The following is a 26,590-nucleotide window of genomic DNA, read 5'->3' on the forward strand; positions in this document are numbered from 1 at the left end:
AAAACTATTTAACCATCCGAGTGTAGTACTTCAATTCTCGCTTATCGTTCTACTAGAACTAGTTATCTCGAGCTGTAAGTCTCTCAGTAGCATTACGAAGTATAGGTAGTGTCACACTTATGGAAGGAACATACCTTATAAACTTATGCTTTCACTTATGGTGTTTCGAGAAAGAGCGCCCTCTTTTGCCGCCGGAGTGCGCGTCGATTGCGCTTTAATTCACTCGAGAATCGAAAGAAACAAGAAGAGGCACTTTATACCCAAGTTTTTCTTGGGTTTAGAGTGCCAATATGAAATGAAGTAATTTTACCAAAATGGGAAATTCTTTTTAGGGAAAACCTTCTATGCTGTATTATTTATAAACTTAATTTGTATTTAAATGATGTTAGACGCTTGCATTTTTTAAAAACATAAGCCTATGAAATAGAGACGGGATAGAGTACTTGTTTGACACTTTCTTTCACTAGACTGACAGACAAAGTTAGAAATATCATTGGATAACTGATGAAAATTAACAATTTTATCCATTAGCAAGAACTATAGTAGATTTAATGGTCCCAATCCTAATACGATCGAAATGAAATACCTCGGTAGCCCATGCACCTTCGTTAATCACTTTTCGTTAAAATTTTCCTCCCGGTTTTGGAAATTCGAGTTTTCATCAAAGTCCATTAAAGTTTTCCCTGGGAAATATTTACACTCCCCGCTCTGAATCAAAATTCTAAATTGATTTAAGCCTATTTTCGGTATAGTACAGGAGGATTACGGTGTTTATTCGTAATTTCATTAAAGGTACACGGAGATATAGCTCGATCGATGGGACGGACAGTCGGAGTGATGCTCTTGGAGAAGACGTTCCATCGGAAGATTCAATCACGAAAAATATTCTTGCAACGTGAAAGTTTCGAGAAAATATTGGGAAAGGCCGAGGAACTTCTTACCAAGGTTAGTAACCTACTTTCAGTCTCCCTTTAAAACCATAAGTTTATAATACATGCCCCCATTAGTATAACACTACCTATACTCCGTAATGCTACTGGGAGACTTACAGCTCGAGATAACTTGTTCGAGGGAGAACGACAAGCGAGAATTGAGTCCTACACTCGGTTAATTAGTTTTGCAGGACTTCCATCTAGGTCCTATTTAGTCTGCATTACTAAGCCTTTGACAGCGCCATAACCAGGCGTCTTCGCTTTACCTCGAATCTATGACCTACCTCCCTCACTTCATGACAAGCTCCAGTTTCTAAGTTACCAGTGACAAACTTATATGGAACATATCTTATGAACTTATGTTAAAACGAAATGAAACAAAACATCGTTCGATGGATGTCACTAGCGCATGAGGTTTTTAAAGATTCGTGTCTGAACTGAGGTCTGAGGTATAGAAAGCGCCCTCATCTCTCTCTCTCTCTCTCTCTCTCTCTCTCTCTCTCTCTCTCTCTCTCTCTCTCTCTCTATCTATCTCCATCGTTTCCGCTCTTGGGCTTCTTCTTCTCTTTCCTCCTCAAACGTTTTGCTCCATTTTTGTTACGTCAGTGGCCAAATAGGTTGGCGTTGGCGCTCTTCTGTCTGTCTAGGGTGCGTTCGGAGAGGGCATGGTGCTGGTTCTTTTCTCCGTTGGGTGCGGGGACGAGGTTTCTAACTCAGTAGGGGGTCTATTCCCTTTGTCATCAATGACGTTGCGTTAGCGCTGCTCGTTCCCTGCCTTCCTTATGCCGGGCAACTCGCCCAAAATTTTCATTTATAGCATCTCTTCTTCCTTCATTATGGATGGATGGAAAAACGGTGCGAATACCGGAGGGCCAAACTTTCTTTCTTTTTTCCAACGCGTTCATTGTCTTCTTTTTACCAACGCTACGAAAAGGCCAAACTGTTTCATTTTTTTTAAAAGGACAACAGAAACAAAATTGCTCCGTTTAGGATAACCCTTTTCGTTGAAGGAGTTTTGTTTGAAAGATAAAAAAAGAAATGAAAGGAAGATTTTCAAACCATTACCTATCCTCCTATACGTTGCTTTTATTTGAATAAAATATTACAAGCAAATTTTCAAAGGAATTTAGAATAGATGACCTCGTGATGTCGTGTTCTACAATTGCACTTTTTCATCTACTTTTAAAATAAACGTATTCATTTGGTGTTTTTTCAATTACAATTGCGTTGCAGTGTTACGAAGATTACACGGAGGCATATCATAGACTGATGACGTTGAGGAATCATCAACAATTGGCCGAATACTACGACATGCACAACGCCTATGTTCAACAATTACACGCTACCAATGGAATGCTGGAACATTATTATTCCCTAACGTTGCCAAGGCTATTAGAGGTGAGGAAAAAACTAATTATAATCAATTATGAAACTAAGAACTGTTTTCTTTTTTAAAAAAGTATCGAAATGCAATCCTCTGTAAAAAATAATGTTCCATTTTTCAATCTAGGAGCTGGAAGAGGTTTACGTGGATTTGAGCGAAGTTATGACCAATTCTATTTTGACTACAGCTGAACTACTTAGCGCTAAGGTGAGATTTGATTTGCTGAAACAGAAAAAGACTCTCTCTTTCACCATTGAAGTGAGCTCCTAAACCCATTTAAACGATTTAGGTGTCATTCTCAACACACATTTATGATACATTGTCTAAACTTTAGTCCAGGATACAAAAAAGTGGGGGAAGTAAAACGTTAGGCCTAAAAAAAGAAAGGTTTTTAGTCAATAATCCTCCATCAATAGAAGCTCTCTACCTGCCATAACCTTTCGTTTACAAAGGAAAATGTCTTTAACCTAAAAAAAAAAAAAGAAACGTGTTATATATTTGAAAGACTCGTTGATGACACTATATAGTGTACACTACTAGGGTACAGTGACAGTGTTTGAACTCGCCGCCTTCAGAAAAATGATAGCTGAAATGAGTTATGGCTTTCAGAAGGGATCTTAAGAAACTTAGTTTTTTTTTTATTTGGAATGAGGGTGAGACAGGAGTAAATCTTTTAAAGACGTTGCTGGTAAGGTAGGTGAGTATACGGAAAAGATACTGGAACATTTTCCAAGAGCCTCCTTGAAATCTTGAAATAAAAGAACCTACTGGATAAGATATTAGTTGAGTGCCACAAAAGTAAACGCTTTTCATAAGATGTATGATGAAAAAGTTGCCAAGTGATGTGGAAATGGGGTATGGCAATCAAAGTTCATGACCTTCAAATTTATAATTCAATTAGACCCGTTTCCTAAGACTGGTTTTCTAGATTCCATATTTTATTCCCTAATTTGATGCATAATTAGCAGATCCAAAATTATGTCGTTACATCTCTCTTTCGAAAAAACTGACAAATGTCACCTTTTTCACGCTACATTTGTGACATTTGGGGGTAAAGATGTTCATTGACGCGAGACAGATTTCTCTTAGCGCAGTTCTTAAGTCGTTGGCGAGAGTGCAAGGGGTCGTCTTCTTATCTTTAGCGCAGAAATTCGTCGTGTCAAAAGTGTTCTACGAGGGCAGGATTGAGTTCTTTGGACGAGAAAATTTTCTCTATATATGCTATCTGCGCGCGATAACGCGATTGGATTTAGTGTCGCCCCCGAGAACTTTAATGGAAAGCTTTTAACGCCCGCTGCACCAACGCCGTATACATTTTTACTCCACTCTATATAGCTATAACCATAAGTTTATAAGTGATATGTTCGTTCCCTAAGTATGACGACACTACCTATACTCCGTAATGCTACTGGGAGACTTACAGCTCGAGCTAGTTAGTTCTAGCGGAACGAAAAGCGAGAATTGATCAGTACTACACTCGGTTGTTAGTTTTGCAGGACTTCCATCTAGGTCCTATTTAGTCTCAATTACTAAGCCTTTGACAGCAGCGCCTCACCAGGCGTATGTCGCTTTACCTCGAATCTATGACCTACCTCCCATACTTCATGACAAGCTCCAGTTTCTAAGTTATACCAGTGTCAAACTTATGGTGAACATATCTTATGAATTTACGCTATAACTCTAATCGTGTTTGAAATGAAGTAAACCATTTGAAGTAACAATTTTTTACGTTATCATAGCTCAGGTTGTAACTATGTAGAATCGAAACGAATGTTTTACAATACATAATGAGCTTCGTTTTTGGTGAAATAGCTATATAACTCTTGTGGCGTATCGTGCAAGCTTTCGACCTATATTTTGGGACCAATTTTTGCTGGTTTTATAATGGCTATATATACAATATATTTTTTATTTTATACCTTTTATTATCGTCAAGGCAATTTTCTATATATGGTAAAATGGTTATACGTATATTTTGTATTGATTTTAATTCTATAGTTGCGTAGCTATGACTAGTAACGCCGTCTAGGACTTCTATTAAATAATTTAGACCTGCAGTAAGATGGACTTAATCCGTTTTCGCCCTCATCTTCAAGGATGACATTTAAAACGCTCTAAATGACTTAATTATGCAAATTGTTTTTCCGATCGTTGCTCTTTCGGAGCTCTTTCACCTATCTAGGAATACCTCTAGCGTAGATAATTTTAAAAACAACACAAGAGCAAAAGAGGAGAGAGAAATAAAGAAAAAGAAAAAAGAGAGATCGTTTGAATAAGAATTTTGTTGTTTTTAAATTTATAACGGAACTTACTTCCTCTCTCTCTCGCGTTCCTTCTATTTGATTCTTCATCCTTTTGCATTTCCATCCGTTGAAACAATATCGTTTTTTTCTCGACATTTCGTCTAAAGTCGTAAACACGACAGGGTGGATATAATCCCCGGGCGTCAAAAAGATTTTCTCTCTACTCTTTTTCTTCTCCATCTCTCTCTCTCTCTCATCCCTTGCTCTTGGTCTTCCATAGTCTCACTCACTCCTCCCAATTTTCTTTTCCGTGCTTCCGCACTCTTTATCTCACTCTCGACGAGAAAAAGGAGGATATTTTAAGATATTCCGAAAGTGATAGAGATGGGTGAGAGGCAGAGGAAGATGAGGATGAGATGGAAGAAGAAAAACATACACACACAACCTATAGTAAACCTAGTTCTTCACAAATCTTCTTTTTACGACCCGACAAAAAAATTGGGTGCGCTTATAGTGTATGTACAACCTTCTGTTTGAAAGGAAAATATTGGCTCGAGACCCTTCTCTATCTATAGATATAGATGGATACAGCGTGGATAGAAATTGTTGGGCGCGACATTCCTTCTCTAAATTCAAAAACGAAACAAATAAGCCCGGGGATTTTTGTTCTCACGCCCAGGTGATTGACAATTTATCCTACTTTGAAATTGAAAAGGAGTAGTTAAGGTTCCTATACCAGGGTTGCCACAGTACCTGGAAATCCTGGAAAAGTCAGGGAATTTAGAAATGGGCCAAAAAGGTCAGGGAAAAGTCAGGGAATTTTAAAAGTTTCATGCAGCAAACTCAGGGAATTTAATTTTAGTGGGTAAAATTTCTGGGGATAAGTCTTTATTGAAAGAGTAATGAAAGTTGCTCCTCATCCTCTCTTCTTAACACAGAGTGAACTCTAGAGCAATCCTTAAAAATGTCTAGAATTGTTTTTATAATTCTAAGTAAATGTCTTTTAAATAATCTCTCAGACTGTTATTTATAGTTAAATTGTTTCTTAATCATTTTGGTGCAACAAATACATTGGAAAACTTAATGTAGATCGAGTTTATTCAATTATAAGCACTTAAAACGTACTGTAAACATTTACATTTTCGGCCTAAAAAGGTCAGGGAAAATCTAAGAAAAAGGTCAGGGAAAACTTGTAAAAGTCAGGGAATTTGGTTCTGAAAATTCCGTGGCAACCCTGTAATACGAAACAAAATTAAAAGTTCCAATGCCTCCTTACCATAGTGGAAAGTCCCTGAAACGACACGTGGGTCTAAATTGCAATGTTGCTATTTTCGGAAATTGATGTCTTTATTTAAGATGGTCATATTTTGCATATTTGAATCGATTTTTTTTATTTATTTATATTTAGTCTAAGGAGCAAGCGGAACACTACGATTACATCGCCAGCACTTGCCAAGCGTCGAACAGTCGAGTCGATTTGAATCACTTCCTAAAATCACTGCCAATGGACAGACTGACAATGCCCCCCACAAAGCACTCCTTCAGCCAACCGCAGACGGACATCGACGACTACCAATCGGTAATTATATCGTTATTCTCCTTTGGCCATTGTCAAGAAGAGGCCAAGCCATTCCAGAGTTGAGAATTACTTAATGGGTATCACTCCCTTTTGCATTTACCGAGGCCCCATTTATATATAAGCAACCAACCTCCGGGGTTCCTTCTTTAATGGAATGTAAACGTTAAAGCGAAGCGAGAACCAAATATACCATTAGCTCCCAACTGGCTGCAGCGTGGCTTTAAAGGACAAGTGTGGGCTGCCATCTTGAACGCACCAGGGATATTAGATGTTTTAAGAGGGATGAGCATCTCGAGCCTTTTCACGTTCATTTCGACGCGCTTGCCTAGGCCATAGGGTTATTTTAAACGCGCGCCGTCTTGTTTTTCCCCTTTCAAGGACAAATTGAAGTCGTATCCCGAGTATTCCTCCCCCAATTTTTGCGTCCCACCGGACCTAAGCCGTTCCACAGATAGCGCGCGCATATTTCTCTCAGATTTTGTACCCCCCCCCCATCATTCTTGATTAGGCCTTGAACCTGAAGACCCTACTGCGCATGACACAATTTATCTCTCCCTTCGAATCCCTCTTAAAACATCTAATATCCCTAGGATTTGTGGCATACTTTTGGAAAACAGTCAATATATATTTTTATCGGAAATTAGGGATACTTGTCCTTTAAATGGAAAGAATACAGCCCAAGGTAAGGATAGGGTTGAAATGGGGCTAGCATTTTTTTCTTTTTTGGAGGGGGGGGGGGTCTGGTGTATCTCGTCTTTCTTTTTCATTCCCCATCGGAAAACATTATTCGAACAGTATAGATCTGTTTCAGACACTGCGGGGCTGATTTAGGGACTCCTATTCTATTCTATTGCTATACACTTTTGGAAATTTTGATACAAATGCATTGCGCCCGTGATATACTGTATACCTTACTCTGATCAGACTCCCAAAGTTTCCTCGCCGCCGCAGTCCTGAAGATCGATTTTCCAGAGAGCTCTTACGCGCTACTTTTTAGTCTCATCCTGGAATGCGTAAACAATACAATGAAAGGCGGGGGTACGCGTTATAACTTTGATATTAGACTACGGGTGTACATTGGTTCAATTTCGGTGAACGACGTCTGGGAAAGTAAAACATTCGGTATACCGTTTTTGCGAAAAAGATCAAGGCTCCCTTATATAGCCAGTTTTTCTCTTTCCAACCGTGTTGTTTTGTTTTTTTCTTTCTTTAGCTCTTACGTTATGTTTTTTCTTTAAGAAAGAAGTAACGTTCCCCTTTACTCGTGCACCTATACCCTAGCCTACATTTGAAGTAAATTTATTGGAGCTAAAAGGGTCAATCTTTCAACATAGCTTCAATTTTTTGAGTCGCAAGCGTCATTCAATTTTAGGTCAAAATTCAAAGGAACCTTTCAAAGGAAAGGTCACTTAACATTATACCTTAAAATATAAAGAAGGAAAAATATTAAAAGAAATAAATAATCTCTTATTGTTATTAAATAATCTCTTATTGTTATTAAATAATTAGCGTTTAATTAGTCTTAAAAATAATCAAGGACTACTGCACCACCCGCCATTGGTTTAGTGGCGTCTGCTAACTTGAACCTCTAATCCCTACAGGATTGATTGAATTCTCACAGGCTGCGAGAGGTAGGGGTAAGAGGTTCGATTTAGCAGACGCCACTAAAACAATGGTGGACGGCGCAGTAGTCTCGTTTTTACGACTAATTATATGCTAATTATTTTGTAATAAAATGCAAAGTTGCAGTAACCATGCTAGATCTGCATGATCTTCATCTGACTCGAGTGGCTAAAACATCGCATTTTTTTTTTTAGGGTAGAATGAAATGAAAATAAGGAATTTTTTATAAAGGTTTTTTAATTAACAAGCTAATTAGCAATATTTTGGGGTAATAACCTATATCACATTCGGTTGAAAATAACAAAAACATGCGCTCATTTAACCGCTAATCATCCAACAGTACAAAAACGTGGACAAAAACAAATCAATTTCTAACTCTCGGATTTCAAATGAAAAAGAAAAGCTCCATTAATTCCTTGTCTGATTAAATTGAAACGGGATCTTAATTTAAAGAAGCTATGATAGGGTAATTTCTTTTGAGCCCCGTCTTTCTGTCTCTATCTCTCTCTTCCTCTCTCTCTCGCTCGTGATGTGATCAGAGTTATAGGAATTCAGACCTAGCTCCTTTTGAAGTTATATATGTAATGGAGGAAAGATAAGCCTGAAGTCGAATAAAAGAACAGTATTGCACCGTCGTAAAGACGGTCTCTAGCAGCTAAAGGCCAGAAAACGACTCTCTCTCTCCTTTGGGTATGCTGGGCGGTTTCTTCAGGAAAAAGGAGCAGAAGAAAAAAAAATTATACTTTTTTTCTTGAGGTGTCGGCCAATTACGTCGCACGTTTTTTATTTTTTTCATCCCACCTTTTTAATAGTAGGTGAAACCTAGATTATAGTAGATAAGATTGTTGCGCGATAATAATTTCGTACTTCAAATAGGAATACGTACAGCTTAATAGGAATCATTGTGTTAGATCCATTTTCTTAACTTTTCAATTCGGTTTTTGTGGGAAGAGCTAGACTAATCATTATGTATAACCATAACACTACCTATACTTAGTAATGCTAGAGACACCTCGAGCTAGTTCGAGGGAGAACTACAAGCGAGAATTGAAGAACTACACTCGGGTTAGTTTTGCAGGAACTCCATCTTGTCCTATTTAGTCTGTGTTACTAAGCCTTTAACAGCGCCAAAACCAGGTGTCGCTTTACCTCGAATCTATAACCTACCTCACTCACTTCATGACAAGCTCCAGTTTCTAAGTTACCAGTGATAAACTTATATGGAACGAACGTATCTTATAAACTTATGAAAGCACTCAAGCCCGGTATACCCACAAAACCCGCATAGAAATTAAAACGGGATGTATATAGGGGTACAATGATTCCCACTTACTGTATGCATTCCTTAGGTGGAGTTGGTAGGAACGACGTTAACTATCTTATCTATAAACAATGGGCAGGGTCATGGAGGTTTATCGCCTTTAGTAGCTACTAGGCAGCTTCTGGATTTGAGGGTTTTTTTTTAGTGCAAGCATAAAAAAGGTCTACATAATGGCGCAGAATGTAAGTCATCCAGTCCAGAGGTGAGAGGAGAGGAGAGATGGATAAGGAGAGGGAAGTAATGCTTGGTGAATTATTTCGGCCATCATTTCTCTTGCCGAATTATCATCTACTCTCTGCTAGTTTATCCGATTATGAGGTGCGACCGGCGCGTCAAGTTTTAGCAAAACCCACATACTCACTCGTATTAGAGAGTTTAACTCACGCAAGTTCCGTCTCGCGCCAACCCAAGTTATCTCTTCGTTCCTGACGCCGTTCAATCGATAAACAGTCGGCTCCTTATCTCCGGATTAGATCTCAATTTATGGGAAAAGGGGTGCGGGGATGGGGGAGGGAGGTAACGCCAGGCTCTTCGCTATATTAATTAACGGCTTTATTTTGATTAAATTAATAGCTCGCGAAAATATTGGGTACGATAATTTTGTTGTGTTGGCATTAATGGTATATTTGACCTCTTGACCTTAATATATCTATATTGTTTAGTTATTCGGTAGCAATTACGCGAATAGTTTTTGTAAAAGTAACTTGACAATTATTGTTGAATAATGAGTGATAGTCTTTTTAAACAAGAGATGACATTTAAGCGAGGTTCTTCTGTAGGCCAAAAGGATGCTATTGACATACTGTTAACAGGAAGTTAGGCTTAAGAACTGAGGAGTGAATTTAAATATTTCTTAAGCATACATACTTAAGTTTTATTTTGCGCAACTACTGATATTTTTCTTATGTGTTTTACCTCCTTAAATTTTTGCTATTTTTATTTTTAAACCTTCTTTTCGTTGTCGTTTTTCCCCAAAATTTTCTCCCCATCTTTCCACCCTATACTCTTTTCTCATCCACGCTTCTCTCTGCGTGATCTGGCTGTGCTGGATCCACGGCGTTCCTTCCTTCCTCTTCTCTTCCTTCTCTTTTGGACGCTCTCGCGGTTCCTCCTCCGGATTCGTTGCCGCTTTTCGGGTTTTCTCGGGCTTTTCGTATATCGGGACTCTCATTGCTGCCTGGGATCTTTTCGGGCTCGGGTCCTGAAACATTTTCCCCCGCGCGCGTGTGTTGTGTGCCTTTTGTCCTGAACGATCTCGTGTTTCATCGCGACGACGACGATCACCACCACCGCAACATTTCGACGTCGGCGGACTCAACCTTGTCGTCGTCGTTTGCCGCCTTCTAATTTCTTTTTTCGCGCCGTTTTACGCCGCGATCTTCTCTAAATCCTCCGCTCGGCGCCCTTGTCGCCCTTAACGCGCGATATTCGGGGTACGCGTAGGAGCCCGTGCATTTGCTAAAGGACGAATTGGTCATCGACCGCCTGTCCCAGCTCTCTCTGCCTTCCAAGTCCGATAGTTTACGCCAAGACGTGGTAAACCTCGAGTCTCAAATCCGACAACTACACGAAGCTCTTGACGCTCTCTCTAGGTTGCAACAAAGGTAATACGCCCACGGTTTTTATCTTCATACCTCTTGTCTTGTTAAATTGCTCGTCTATAACATTTCATCATTCCATTCACTATAGTTCATAAATTTTAGACTTATTCTATTTATAAAATCAGGAAGACCTCACGAACAGTGATACTTATAATTTTATTACGTGAAATTAGTCTTCCCACATCATATACCTTAAAATAGGCTTAGCAAACCTACCTGTACATGATCAGAATCCTCGTATTGAAATGGAATAGAATAAGAAACTGCATGAAACAGTAACATGTAGTAGGCCTAAATTTTGAATTTAATGGTTTTTAATTTTTTTCTTTGTCATCTTGAATTAAATACCTTAAAATTAGGCTTAGCAACCATACCTATACATGATCTGAATCCACGTATTGAAATGGAATAGAATGATAAACTACACGTATACAGGGTGTTTGTGAAAAGTCCATCAATAATGAAAGGGCGTATTTATTGGGCCATTTTGAGTCGAAAATGTTCTATGACATTTTGCCGTCCGAGCCACGGTTTTCGAGTTATGATTTGAATATTTTAGGGATGACCCCTTCATTAAATTAGCGCTGTCTTTCAATTTCTTAATTAAATTTAAGGGGTCATCCGTAAATTACTCCAATCATAACTTGAAAACAGTGGCCCGAACGGAAAAATGTCATAGAACATTTTCGACTCAAAATGGCCCAATAAATACGCCCTTTCATTATTGATGGACCTTTCACAAACACCCTGTAGATGTAAGATGTAGTAGGCCTAAATTTTGAATATAATGGTTTTTAAATTTTTTTGTTTTGACTGATCTAAGAAGGTTCCCGTGAGCTCATGGAATATTTATCTTTTAAATATTTAACGTATTATAAGGACGCGTAGCAACGTTCAAATTTGAAAAATGGAAGTAAAAAAAAAGGGGCAAATAGAGAAAGCCCTAGCCTAGCTCTCTTTGGATGGGATATATAACTTTAGGCGATTGATTTTTCTACACACCACCACCAACACGTATAAAACGCTGGGAAAAAATCGTCGAAATAATAGATGCGATACGGCCTCTAGGCCTTTCTTTCCCCGCATCGTACCCTTTACCTCCGTTTTTCTCAAATTCGGTTTTATTTCTCCATTCAAATAAAAAGATATAAACGAAAAAAAAATAAAAAATAAACCGCCCGCGGAATTTTAATATTACCCATTCAAAACTCGTATACTCCGCTTTATACGTTTGGCAAGTCAAACCCCATCAACAACTCATTCTTACACAATCAGTGTACAAATTTTTACGTGTGTCATTCGACAGAAACTCGGACGCGTGTTGAATTGAGGAAATATCGTAATGTTGCGTTTTTTGTTGAAGTGCATGTAAGCAGCCTTCATTCAACATGATTTACGGTATTTGTATATTTCGACATACCCAGCAGCACGGTTGAGTTTTATTAGCTAAGCTAGTATGACGTAAAACGGATTTTTACTTTTTACTTTATTTTAAACAAAATTAATGATTAACGAGTTTTGGATTCAATCCAGCTATGCTATGATGTTCGCGTATTTTTTTTTTTTTTGTCCCGCTATTTTATTTTTAAATCGCTCTTCAGTCTTATCTTTTGTCTGAGAAGTTTTGCACGATTTTCTAAGTTTATATCTTTTAAAGGTTATTTATAGAGACAAATCTTTTTGTTCTCTTCTTTTCGTTTTTTTTCTCGCCATTCTTCAAAGGTTTTTTGTGTTTTTTATTTCGTTAGTCGAGTCATTATAACGTTGTTTTCGCGGATACTTGGATTGTCTAAAGCTAGTTTCCTATTACACGGGCAATCGAAGTCTTTCTCTCCCTCTCTCTCTCTCTCTCTTTAGCTGACGGCAATTTCCCAAATCGTTGCATGGATTTCACCTTCATCCCCTTTTCAAGCTATTTCGGTTGGGTTAGATCGATGGATTTCGGCTAATGAGCCAGTTATTGGTTTAAATTACCAATCTCTTAAATCGAATATGCTACCGAGCAAAGAGCTCCTGATTCAATCAGTACTTTGTCTACCACATGGTTCGTACAAACCCGGAAAATCTGGAGAACATGGAAATGTCAGGGAAAAAATTGTTGACTAAACATTCATAGAAATTTCTGAGGCTGGATTAACTTTGCCCTGAAGAACTAAATATAACAAATCTGGTAGTTATTACTCTAAAAAAAAACAACCACTCCGGCAGTTACTGGTGGCCTTGCACCTGGAAATATATTTGAAAAGCCCTGGAAATGTCAGGGAAATCGGGTTTTCCAAACGTTGTATGAACCCTGTGACGAGTTAGGCTTACACTATGATAACAACTTAACTGAACGTACTTATCTAATCTAGTATTATACACCTTCCTAATTTCCTATAATCCAAGTTCATATGCTTATAAATGGTCACTTTATTTTAAAACCCGGTCAGTGTATCGAGGAAAGACCTACCTGAAAGTTATCATATTTTATGTACGTTCAGCGTGTATATTTGGTTTTTGACAACAATTTTTGTCAAAAACCAGACAAGTCGTCTGTCTGTTTGGTCTTTAGGGTTAAAGAACATACCCTTCAAGTGGTCCTGGTCTACACAGACGTATACATCAATAAATAACTTTCCAAATTGAACTAATGACGAATATTGTTTAGATTAAATGGCATAAAAAATCACTATCTATGATCAATTTTTATCACGTATGAATAGCTCTTCCAATTTCGTTCAAAAATAGAAAGCTTAATTTATGGACGTCCTGTCAATATCATCTTTCTATTGAAAGGAATCGCATATATATATAGAATCGCGATGTATTAATCGAAATTTTGATCATTTCCTTTTTTATTTGGTTGGTTATTCCGCCGCTAGGAGTCTCGAGTCGTCTCTCTACAACAAATCCAATGAACTCCAGGAGGATATTTCTATGAAAAGATTCGATCTGCAGGTCGCCCACATACATTTGGCCGCAGTTCGAGCTCAGGTAAAAAATGAAAAAGAGGAGAGGGGAAACGTTTTGATATTTGACTAAAACCACTTTCACCCCGTTCCCCTCACCGAACCATTCGCTCTTCCATTGGGAGAAAGCGCAGTCCGGTTTATATCCCTCGTAACCCCCGGCCTGGCCCTCTCTGTAAGTGCTCACGCTAGCTAGGAAGAGAAGGGTTGCAAGGTTATTGCAGTTAAATGGTTAGCGAAGAACCTAAACGGTCCTAAACTGCTCACTGCAATTTAAATTTCACATCCCTTGACTAATCAATTTTAAGTGATGTTACGTTATTTCCCATAATAAAAGCATTGTAGTTCAAACAAAGCAAACGAATTAAGATTACAGGTTAGACTTAGACATGTACTTCAACCATTTTCCATCAAGTAGCCATCCCCGTTTCCTCCGCTGAGGAGATCCTCCGTTCCGTTGTAGCTATAGCTAGTTGCCTCGTCCTTTTCAACCTCTTTCTCTCGTATCTGTACTAGCCTAGCAGTGTAGTCGATATAAAATGCAAGAGCTCGGCTCGCGTCTCCGATAGATCATTCTCTAGACTGGAGGGATAACCCCTGGCACGTTCTTACACCGTACTCTTTGAATAAAGTCGTTTGCCGGCCCAACGGTATCCCCAAACAGTCTTCGTGGGTCAAGTTTTCTTCTACCGTATCATAGGCCTAGATGTTTTGAATGATTTTATTGTCCTTGGGGGAGACTGGGTCATTTCATTCTTCTTCCCTCTCCCTTTCTTCTCCCCCAACCCTAAAACTCTTTCTTTATATAATTGCTTGAAAGGAAAAACGTGTCTAACACCCTTTTTGAATTTAAATGACGTAATCGCGTCAGGACCCAAAAAGCTAGCTAGCTAGCTGCTCCCGATAAAAGTCATCGTCGGTGCGCAGTGCTTTATACCTTTTTTTTTCTTTGCCAATCTGTTCCTTCGTCTTTTCTTTAGTCGGTGTATAGTGTAGCTAGCTCCGATAGCTGCACTGTGGGTATCGAACATTTCTCTGGCTCTCTGGCGCGTGACTTCTCTCCCGTTGTTGTTCCACGGTACGGGTGCGCTTTTAACGATATTCGATTTCTGATAAGGTCTATTTTAAGGGTTACCTTCTTTAGTTTACTTAGCGGGATATTAGAGGATAGATAGCCAACGGGAAAAATATCGCGTGCGTAAATTCGTATCGGTTTGACAAGCTATTTTATCATTTTCCTGCCTCCTCCCTCCGTCTCTCCAACCGGCGTCTGAAGTCCTTCCTCACTTAGTGTCGCTTTTCGATTCGATCAGGTGTGCCTGCAGTCTGTCGTGGACGGACGCGTGTGACGGGAAAGCGGCAGTGGTTGGCGGAATAGTCCGCGGTGTTCGCGGACAAATATCGCACGCGGGCACGCTGGCGGAAGCTATGAGGATGAAGTTTCGTAACTTGGCCATACTGATTCGTAACTTTTTCCGTTTCCAGTTAGAGTTGTTTGAGGGACGCGAGGCGGGCAACGGAGAAGAGAGCGGAGCTCATTCCCGAGAGAGGAAACCATCGACGGCCAGTACGACTAGCATCAAGAGCAAATGGCTCAAGGCCTTTCGGAGTCTCAAGACTCCGGGCGAGAGCGCTTCCTCCAAAGGTTCCGACAAGTAAGACCTTTTAACCTTTTCCTAATTAAATTCCCTTTAAATTTAAACTCCAACCGCTTTTCCGAGCCGGTAGCGTTCGACGCGAACGAAAGGGAGATCTATAGGCCTTAATTCATTGTACTCGATCGTTTCGCGTATCTTGCATAATGAAGTGGCTTAAATCGTCTCGGATCTTGTTCGCGTTTAACGTCAGTGTGCGGTCGTTAATGTCTTTTCTCTTTTTCATTATACCCGCTTTTTTTCCTTCTCTCTCTCTGCGTACCACCACTAAAGGTCGGACAACGGAGACAAAAAAAGCCAAAAGAGCAAATCAGATTCGAACCCGAGTACCCCGTCGTTGGAGATGGGCCAACACATCTTCCAGGAGTACACCTACAAGAAAGTTACGGCCTGCGACGCGTGCAGGGAAATACTTCGAGGTAAAGTAAGAATAACGTTCGAGAAACATACCCCCGTACCCTCGTGCCCCTTTTGGTTCATTCCTTCCTCGCTGCTCGCAATTCTTTTAGCCGCGACCCCGTAAAGCGCAAAACCGTTATTAATCTTTGTCCCCTCTCGCCTCGCCTCCACTCTGACACACGCGGCGCCGCATTCCACCATTTCGCGTTGGAAAAATCCCTCGTCGAGCGTCGGGTCGGATGTATACCCAACCTAGAAAATATATAGAGTAAAATAGCAAAACCCAAGCTCGCTCTCTCTACTGAACGGACGGAAGCACTCCAAAGAAACCATTTGGCTGTTCCACTCTTCTTCCTTTTGCTTAAATCCAGCGTATCTCTCTAAAATATGTTCGGGGATACCTCTTTAATAAAGTAAAAGGAAGATGTGACAAAATAACGTTTTATTGCCATAGTCACTCACTAACACGTAACAGACTGTAGCTTCCATACTGTTCAAAGTCCCAGAAACATATTGAGCCATTGCATCCCACGCTAGGGTTAAGAACAACCAGAGGTTCATAACCGAAGGAGGGTTCTTTTTCTAACCTATTTGTATCTTTCAGCCTAATTCCCCTCCTTAAAGTAGCTCAACGCCCATTTGTTTTCGTTGTCTAGTAGACAAGACATGTCAATACCTTGGGGGGGGAGGGGGTGTGTAGATAACTGCCTTTTAAAGGTTTCGAGGTCAAGGCGCGTGACTGGACACTGGCGTGGGTAGCGCGATGACGTGACCGAACCAAATGTATCGTTTTTCGGATAAACCGTTTTGATGTCAAGATTGTGACAAGCCATTTCTTCCTCGACTTTTGCTACAACCACAGTTTAAAAATAAACACTATTCATTCATTCCGTTCAAAGGCAAAGGTTAGACAGTCACAAAGTTGCGTCGAAATGCTCAATAAGAACCCCCCAAAAAAGATGACAACTAGACGAAAACATAATTTGTTAGATTGCTCTGAAAACGGGGGTGTGTGGTATCCATAATACAAGAAAAAATGATTTTAACAAGATTGTTTCTATCGCGCGGCTGTTTCCCTTGCTCCCGAGTCGTTTTTGCATTGCAATTTACTCGCGTTAACACGTGTAAGGTTATAGAAGATGTATCTTTCAAGCGCTGTATTCTCCATCTTCCCAGGGTATGGCTTTATTAACTGGGATACGTTGAACGAAACTTTTTTATTATGGTTTATGTACACAGTATAGTGCCGCTATGTTTTACTAAACGCGTCACGCACTCCGTAGGGGCGCCAACTAGTTTTTGTATTATTTTACTCCCATACTGTTTCTATACGCGTCTCACACCCAAAGGGGACATTGCTGTCCATGCAAGGTTATACCTAAGTATCGCCGCGTGTTATTCCGATTCCCTCAGATCGTAAATAATTGAAGCTACCCCGCAGTGCGTTCAGGGTTGCACTCCTCGGTACACCGAGCAATATCCAATATTATTATTATTGTTATTATTACATAGAAATAATTGGTTTCGCTTTTTTCTTCCCTCCCCCCCAAACGTTTCCTATCCTCCCATCTTTTGTACACATCCGCGACGTCGCGGCTTCTGTCTTTCATCCTGGATTCGTTCTTCGTGCTCCGTGCTGATGATATCTTCATCCTCTGGTCTTTGTCTCATGGACGACCGACGTTGCGGATCTGACGGGATTTTTCGCCGGGTCGCAGGTCACGTTCGCCAAGGGTTAAAGTGCAAGATGTGCAAGTTGAACGTACACGCTGACTGCCAAGAGAAGGTCGGCAAATGTCAGGTAAAAACAAAACACTTATTTCTACGCTTTATGCCTTCCTAGATCATACCCTTTCTCTCTTTTTGTTCCCCAACCAATCGCAACACGTATAAACAAAAGTTAGGCCTAATATGTCTGATAGATATATTTAAAGTTGGTTCATCTTAAGTTTTAGGTCATAAAAACATACTAATTTTATTGAGATACTAGGTACTAAGTTTTAAACTCAGTACGGAACAAGTCACGTCTGAACTTTATGTAGTAGCGAGAAAATTTTAAAAACCTAAACTAATCAAGGTACGCGTGGTTTTGTTGGGTTTCTTCTTCTTTTTCTTGGGCTTATAAGTTAGGATGGCCTCATTCCTATTTTAAATTATAATACATATTTTATCGTACAACATTTCGGATGTTTCTCCTAAAGTTCTTTCTACTCCAACACGTTTGTAAGGAGATATTTAATATTTAAATAGTGTACTTTATTCCAAAGATACAGTATATGAAAACTCATTCGAAAGCTTATTTATATAGGTAGATATAAAATTGTGTATATGAAACTCGAGCCTAAAGGTTATTTTAAAATAAGAGCTCTAGTACTAGGTATATTTGCCTCATGGCTAAAGTTTGTAATATAAAGTCAACCCTCATAAGTGCATAAGAGATGATCCATAAGTTTGTCACTGGTTAGTAATGAGAGCTTGTCATGAAGTGAGAGAGGTAGGTCATAGATTCCTGGTAAAGCGACGCCTGGTGAGGCTCTGTTAAAGGCTTAGTACAGGCTAAATAGGACCTAGATGGAAGTCGTGCAAAACTAACCGAGTGTAGATATACTTCAATTCTCGCTTGTCGTTATGCTAGAACTAGCTCGAGTTGTAAGTCTTCAGCATTACGAAGTATAGGAACATATCTTATAAGCTTATGATACCCTTTATATATTGAAAACAAGAAAACGTGTTGCGTTCTTACTTCAAATTATCAACTTCTTTATATAACCTAGCTTCAAAAAGATAATACAATCGCGAATTACTTTTCAAAAACTCGCTTTAAAATTCTACTGTTAGGCAAGACCGCGAGAAATCTCTTTACGAAAGCAAGGTTCTATAGAACTTTGAAAGTTCTTGATAACTAAATTGGAAGCAATGTTGGTAAAGGCTACGGAATATTATAAAACCAGCCATACTCTCTCTGTCAGTCTACACTGCAGCCTGTTTATTATTTGCTCTTTTTCGGTAGCGAAAAATATATAACCTTCCTAGCTCAGTAATAAACTGAACTCGTAAAAGCGGCACCGCAGCTCGAGTACGCGAATTTTCGTTGCAGTTAAGCCTTTCCACCCTGTAAATTGATGAAGCGAGTGGTGCATGCGTTGTAGAAGGAATTCTCGATCTAAAGTTCTGGGAGATTACCCTTTTCCCCCTAATTTGTTTTGCATATAAGAGGCTCTGAGACGGTTTCACCAATTTTCCCAGGCTGCATGCAGTTTGTTTCGTAAAGTCTTGAATAGGGAATTATTTAGGCTTAGCAATTATTTTTTTTATTTCAATGGGCCATATTCGATTTGTACGTCGTAAGACGGTTTATCGTTTTACCATGAACTTATTTAATTTTCCCAGGAATATAAAAGAAATTGATAGATTAAGAAGTGTCTTTCTGGTCAAAGAGGTCAGTTTGATCCTTGAAGCGGACGACGCTTTAGCTGTAGGGTCACTAGGGTGTCCAATCATAAGCTCCGCGCAGTATTACGTCATTATCCGTTTTAGGAGTAACTTGATATCATAAGTTCATAAGATATGTTCTATCCATAAGTTTGTCACTGGTAACTTAGAAACTGGAGCTTGTAATGAAGTGATTGAAGTAGGTCATGGATTCAAGGTAAAGCGAAGTCGCCTGGTTAGGGAGCTGTCAAAGGCTTAGTAATGCAGACTAAATAGGACCTAGATGGAAGTCCCGCAAAACTAATTAACCATCCGAGTGTAGGACTTCATTCTCGCTTCCGTCGTTCTCCCTCGAACTAGTTATCTCGAGCTGTAAGTCTTTCAGTAGCATTGCGAAGTATAGTAGTGTCATACTTATGGTAGGAACACATATCACTTATAAACTTATTTTGATAATCACATATCTTAAAATTTTCTTGTTGTAATTGTAAGTCTTCATAATGGTAGCGAGGTCTCGACCGGATGACCGTACCGTAAATCAGACTTAATCTTAAGCTGACCGAACACGTATCAATTTTCGCTAAAATTGACGGTTTTTTCATTGATTTTAGTTGATATCAACTAAATTGAGGATCAATATTATGGTTGACCGCAGTAGACTCAAGTCTACTGCGGTCGACATCAACTTCGATTGATGAGACAACTAGCCAATTAGGAAACGTCTAATCACGTGCTTAGATGCTGAGGCAGCAATATGGCGAACTCTTTATATGCAATAACTCGTAGTTTTGTTTGATATTAGTATAAAAACATGGGGAAAAATAAAAAAAGGTATAACCAAGAATAGAGCTCGCCATTTTCTATCCATTATCCACAAATTGGTGGATAACCGATTATTTATAAACATATTTGTGGATTATAATACGATTTAACATGTACGTTCTGTGGATAATTTTAGAGTATGGATAAAGATAAAATAACTTGGGTAATGGATAGATAATGCCGAGCTCTAACCAAGAATGAGTGGAAGAAGGAGCACAGGAAGATAGTTGAAGAATTTCGTATGAGGTCATAAATATTGTAGATAAAAATATAGCGCGTGTTGGATGCCAGCAAGACTTGGCTATTGGATAGTTAGATATTGTGCTCTATATAAATATTATAAGCTATCCTTTATCAGTACATATCCATATGCTTGTAAATAATATCACATTAATATTTGGATAATATGCCACTTTGGGATCGAAAGTATGAAGGTCATTTTAATAGTTTTAAAACTGACTACGTTAAGAAACTTAGTTAAATTGCTAGGGCTAGATGGCTAGGACCAGGCGTATACAGGTACCACAAATGATTTAACATATCTTTATATTATGCATGACATATAAAGCCTAATATAATCGTATGGCCATCTCAACAAACAGCATCAATATTGATAAGGTTGAGGACTGTGTTTTCGCGCTTCTTATCAACGTCAACTACCAATGTGATTGACATTGGCCAAAATGGTTGATACGTGTTCGGTCAGCTTTACGAGAATCTGTTGACTTAGGAGATATAACTGGACGAATATCATTCAGTGTAGTGTAGTGTGGCGCGTCGCGTTCTGGGCAGGAAATGTCTCATTTCCTCTAGGTTCCTCAAGAACAATGTCTTACACCGTCTCCCTTAAGTCTTAATATGAGACTTTAGAGGATTGTCGTTTAGTTCCCCCCCCCCCCTTTTAAACGTGACGCTTCCCTCTTTATTCAAATTTTCCCTCAGAATTATTATTGAAGCGTGTTGGCTTAATTAGGCGTGCCTACGATGTAATTAATAGAAAAGAGCAATTTCAAGGTGTAGTTTAATTTGAGAAAAATCCCGAAACATCTTAGACCCTAATGTAAGCGATTAAAAATGAGATTAATATTAACGATTAAAAAATGTATCTGCAACAATTAAAAAAACAAACTTAGTATAGTAGGTGAAAATAAACCTTTATAACGAGTTAAGAATATTTTATCTAGGCCTACTCAGTTGTAAATTTATTTAGTTGATTCCGTGTAACTTTGTTGACATGGTTTCTTAAGTAATACCAGAAGTGAGATGAGACTAGAAGTACTGAGCCAACCAAATTCTTCACTCGGCGAAAGTGAATATTCTTGATAACACACCAACGGTTGGCCCTCTGGTAGGGGTTTCTGAATTTCCCCTCCAAAACGTGAGACGCTCGTGGCGGTAGACGGCCGAACTAGATTCAAGCACCCGCGTCCGTGTTCCGTCGCTTTAGGTTGAGGGAAAGGGGTTAGGAAAGGTTTTTGGAACTCGACCAATTTTTTTCTCTGGAGTGTAGGCGCGATGGAAGCGGTGGCATAAAATCCTCTTTGTTCACTAGTGCCAGGATCTATTACCAATGCTAGAGCACTTCACTTTTACCCTCATCTCACTTCTGGTAATACGCGTCCATTTTAAACTATCCCTACGCGGTCATAATTGGCCATAAATTATTTTAACTAACTATCAAAGCATTATAATTGTAATAAACAAGTACGGGTGAAGTAAACCGGATATTATTACATTTACAAAACTGATTAGCTAGCGCTATGGACTTTTGAAAAACTCATTATTCGCAACTAGATATGCGTTAATATCTACAACTTTCCTCGCGAGTTCAAATTAGAGAAATAGGTCAAAATTGACCGAAGAGCTGGCTCGTAGGTGTATCTATCAGTTCTCTCGTTTTCCACCCACGTTTCATTGGGAATTGGAGTGAGAAATTTCGCGATAAAAATGATCTTTTTCGTTTCTCCCTCCTCATCCCAATCCTCCTCCTATGAAATTACCCTTCCACCGAACCCGAACCCGAACATCCGAAATGGTCGAATGTTATTGATTTTTTCAATCTTTATTATATTTCTTTTCCGGTATGGTTATTGGTGGTGCAGCCTAAACCGCGACTACTCCGTCGACAGAAATCGACGTCAGAGATCGAGGCGAAATTTACGGTACCCGAAACGGAAGAAGAGAGTGAGTACAATACAATACATTACATTTCATTTCTTTCTCAATTTTATCTATTTCAAAAATCTTTTTTATTTATTTTTTATTTTTTTTTCTAAGTTATTTTTTTTTATTTAATTTATTTTCTTCGATATCGATACTCATACTTTAAACGCGATGGCCAATTTTCTCAAATATCTCGATCTCTAAAAATCCCCCAAAAATTCCTTAAAGTAGAAATTGTGTAAGCGAGGGGTCCGACATTTACACGAAATCCCGTACGCTTCTTTCAAAATCACGAAATCTTTCACACAAAATCACGAATTCTTTGAAGAAATGACGAAATCAAAGAGGAAAAGTCCGAAATCTCTGGTGAAATCGTGAAATTAAAGTAGAAATCACGAAATACTTGGTGAAATCACAAAATCTCTAGTGAAATCACGGAATCTCTAATGAAATCACGAAATCTCTAATGAAATCACGAAATCTCTAATTAAATCTCTAGTGAAATCACGAAATCTCTAATGAAATCTCTAGTGAAATCACGAAATCCTTGGGGAAATCGTAGATCACGAAATCCTTGGGGAAATCGTAGATCACGAAATATTTGGCGAAATCGTGAGATCACGAAATTCCGTACGTTTTTTGCGAAAATGTCGGACCCCTCGAGAAATTCCAATTTTTAGATTGAATTAGAAATTCCTAAAATTCCTTATAATCCCCTTGGGGGGTGGGATTTTTCCTCCGTCTTCAGTTAATCCTAAGTTGCCTCTCAGATCTCATCTATTCTAGTCTAGAGAAGGGGAGTTCACATATTTTTTGGGAATTTTTGTATTTATTTATTTTTTTTTTTTTGAAATAAGGGTTAAGGCTTAGTATATAATTGAATTATGATTCTTTCCGGCGCGGAAATATAATTCTAACCCGTATTATATTTTGCTGTGTGCTTTTTATTTACTCCCTGATATAAATTAAGGCATGCATATAGTGTCGTCATTGTTTTATATGACGGTGTGTTTTCGTATATATATATAAGCTTTATTTGGTTGGTTTTTATTGCTTTTTATGGTGTGGTTTGTTGCCGATTATAATACCTTCGTTTTCATCCCATCCCGAGAAGTAATTGCCATTAGTTAATTTAATTAGTTTAATTATTTGAGATCGAACTAAGTTTAGAAATGTAGGTTTTTATTTGCGACTTTCGTAGAATATCTTCGGTAAATGAATAATCGCGAGATCGGGTTATATAATTTTATAATTATAGGTACAAGATAGCGCATGCGTCGTTTTTTATTAAAACTTCTATAAAATCGCTTCTAAATGTTAGGCCTTTAATTTATGCATTGAATTGAGAAGCTACGGACGATTTATTTTTCAAATTATAACCTAAATTGGTTATACATGGGGAAACGACTCACTGAGGTCGTGACCTTGTTGAAGGTGATCCGGAAGTAGTTGTGGTCATCCCAATAGAAAAATATTATCGTTCCGTCAGCTGATAGATCGAAAGAGGCTGCCGGCCACCATATATTGTTTAATTTGCCACATTTAAATAATATTTATATAAAAATTTATTAAAAAAAAAAGAAATTTTCGTATTTTTTATAAATTCTTTGTCGTATCGGGGACCCCGCTCCCCGACGCTTTTTTCTTTCTTTGCAAATGTTCTCTCTTCTCTTCTACTACTTCTACTCTCTCTGTCTTCTTGCGTATTTTTCTCTCTCTCTCCGCTTGACCACTGGTCGCTTTCTAATGTACGAAAAAATAAACAATACAAAAAACAACAACCCTGAAAATGTGGGTGGTTATAAAGGAGGCCGAGAAGTGGACCCGATCTACCAATTGCTCAAGCAAGCCGGCGACCTTGGTGGCCGAAGTTCGCAACGTGGCAGCGCCGGGGAGCGGGGTTCGGAACGAGGCGGTGGTGGCGCCAGGGCCGAAGCGGCTGACCGCAACGAGCGGGAGACCAGCATCAGCTCGAGCGTCTCTTCTCTACAGCTGCAGTCTCGCCGGCCGAGATCCAACGCTTCTTCTTCCACTTCCTCCGTTTCGTCTCACACCTTAACCGTGGGCGCCTATCCGCACCACTCCTCCTCTTCCGGTAAGGATTCCTAGCAACTACCGCGCCACACACACTCACCCACTCTCACTCACAAACAAATAAACAATTAAACAATCGCACCACGCGCCATTTCAACCAAAAACACCAACCGCCCCCCATCTATATTATACCTTCTCGTTTCAATTAAATTTAAACACACTTTTACTTTAAATTATTGATAAAACCAAAATATCGAATCCAAAAAACCACGCGTTCCCTTATCCTTCATTAGACCAGATACGAGACTACGAAACCGTATCGGAAGTAATCTAATTACCAGAGATTGTGACAGTTAAATTAGGAACCATGGATCATGTGGTCTACTACTCGCGAGTTGTAGTCCTAGTACTACGATTTACAGCACTGTCTTACTTCTGGTTATTATCTTACTAATAAATATGCCTTATATTCGTAAATTTAAAAAAAAATAAAAGAAAACAGAACCAAATAGGCCTAATCGCGACTTTTAGGGTTTAAAAATCATAGTATAAACTCCACTTTTTATTCGAAACAAATTTTGGGCGGCGCAAAATGGGATTTTACTTAATTTTATTTTATTTACCAATATTTCTTTCGTGTCTTTTTTTTTAATTATTATTTTGCTTAAAAGTGGTGTTCGGTTTTCAAATCATTATAATTTCCAATTTAATTTTGGTTTTCAGTATAATTTGCTATTTAATTTTAATTATTTTGTAAACTTGATGAATTAATCGTTTTTTTTAAATCCACGTAAACCTCCTCCCCCCCAAATCATTCCCTAATTAGTATAAATCGGCTCGAGGAAATTAAACGGTACACGTTGGGAAATTCAATTAATAGTTCGATTAATTTAGAACTGGTTATTTCTTGTTTCCATTTAAAGGGCAGAGGCCGCTCGCTCTATCTCCCATTCAGGAGACCAATGAGAGGAGACCCGTTAATAGTCGAGGCAAGGGGAGTAAGGCGCGCGTCAAAAACAATTAAATTAACCGATTAATCGACGTCATTTCTTAAATATTAAATATCTAATTTAAGAAACCATCAATCTTAAAAACACAAATTTACCGAAACGTTCGTTCGTCTTAAACCCGATAATATTAAATACACTGGCGCAGTTCTTATATTATATAGTTCAGATTAGTTTAATTATACTTTTAATTTTAATTTTCATAACGATAAAAACCTAACGAATAAAAAAGAAAATCGATCTTCATAATTTCCGTCCATAATTATATTTTAAATATTTATAACGAAAAAATATTAATTAAAAGAAAAAAGAGAAAACTACCAAAACGTTAAAAATCGATCAAGAACCGATATTTTTGAAGTGATATTTTTTGATATAATAATTAGGTTTAGAAGAGGAAAAAATAATAATACATTTTTATCTAACTAAAATAACTAATAACGGATTATAAAATATTGCTCAATTTACGGTAATTAACGTAGATTAATATCGGTAATAGGTTAAGATTTAGTTTTAATGATTTAAAATTAATTCATTCATTCAGCCCCCCTCGCAACTATAAATTAATTAACTAAATTAGGAGTTTTAACCCTTAACAATAATAATAATAATAATAAAAAAAGGAATAATTCGTCAAATTTACTACCCGGAAATGACGTCACGCATTGCGCTTTATGGCTGCTTAATTCTCTATAGGCCTAAAAAAATATATAGAGAAGTTAGCTTAACTTCTCTATGGTAATATGGCATTAAAATACGTCATTCTGGCTTAATTAAAAAAAACAAATTAATAATTTAAAGAAAACCAACACCTTGGAGAAAAAATTATTTATTTATTTAAAAATATTAGCCCCTTTTCTTAATAAACATCAACAAATCGCCAGCTATAATAATAAACAAATAAACAACTCATAGACATACAACGATAATTTTAAAAATATTGCAGAGACCCATTCCATATATATTTTTAATTATTCATATAATTTATGATTTAATTTCTATTTTCTTTTTCTGTTTCATTTTAAATTCTTTAAATCTTTTCAATTTTATCGGCTGCGCTTTTAATTTCGCTTATCTTTTATTCTTTGTTCAAAAACATCTACCTTGCTTTAAAAAGAAAATCATTTTCTTATTACAAGGGGTGTACGAATTAAGTAAGCACTTGGTCTTTCACAAATTTAATTTTAGTTCAGACATTTTTATTAAAATGAAATTAAAAATGCAAATATCCCAAGTGTAAATGAATAAATACCAAAATATCGAAAAAATTAACGAAAAAGAAAAAAAACTAAGAAATTTAAGAATAAGCCAAAAAAACTCACTGCACTGTTGTATTACATAATTGGTCGTTCGTGCCACCACGCACTCGCTCGGAAATATATATTACAGTATAAATCGAAGTATAAATAATTGTTTGTGATTGTATATATCAATGAAATCCATA

General features: G+C 38.1%; 1 protein-coding gene across 4 annotated transcripts in view; it reads left to right on the plus strand.

Annotated features, from left to right (window-relative positions):
• Stacl (SH3 and cysteine-rich domain-containing protein) overlaps positions 1–26,590 on the plus strand; it is an 88,414-nt gene that overhangs the window by 51,129 nt on the left and 10,695 nt on the right. For 3 of the 4 annotated variants that reach the window (XM_089862529.1, XM_089862527.1, XM_089862528.1), the window contains 11 exons: positions 793–945; positions 2,166–2,330; positions 2,443–2,523; positions 5,968–6,138; positions 10,526–10,686; positions 13,548–13,659; positions 15,120–15,289; positions 15,563–15,708; positions 17,407–17,489; positions 22,045–22,126; positions 23,913–24,200. In XM_089862529.1, the coding sequence (XP_089718655.1) occupies positions 793–945; positions 2,166–2,330; positions 2,443–2,523; positions 5,968–6,138; positions 10,526–10,686; positions 13,548–13,659; positions 15,120–15,289; positions 15,563–15,708; positions 17,407–17,489; positions 22,045–22,126; positions 23,913–24,200 (1,612 nt within the window). The remainder of the gene's footprint in view (positions 1–792; positions 946–2,165; positions 2,331–2,442; positions 2,524–5,967; positions 6,139–10,525; positions 10,687–13,547; positions 13,660–15,119; positions 15,290–15,562; positions 15,709–17,406; positions 17,490–22,044; positions 22,127–23,912; positions 24,201–26,590) is intronic. The other variant, XM_089862531.1, reaches the window with a different exon arrangement.

This window comes from Phalangium opilio, unplaced genomic scaffold (genome assembly GCF_054372755.1).
Source record: "Phalangium opilio isolate 3A_F unplaced genomic scaffold, DU_Popi_V2 ptg000540l_1, whole genome shotgun sequence".
Taxonomy (NCBI): Eukaryota; Metazoa; Arthropoda; class Arachnida; order Opiliones; family Phalangiidae; genus Phalangium; species Phalangium opilio.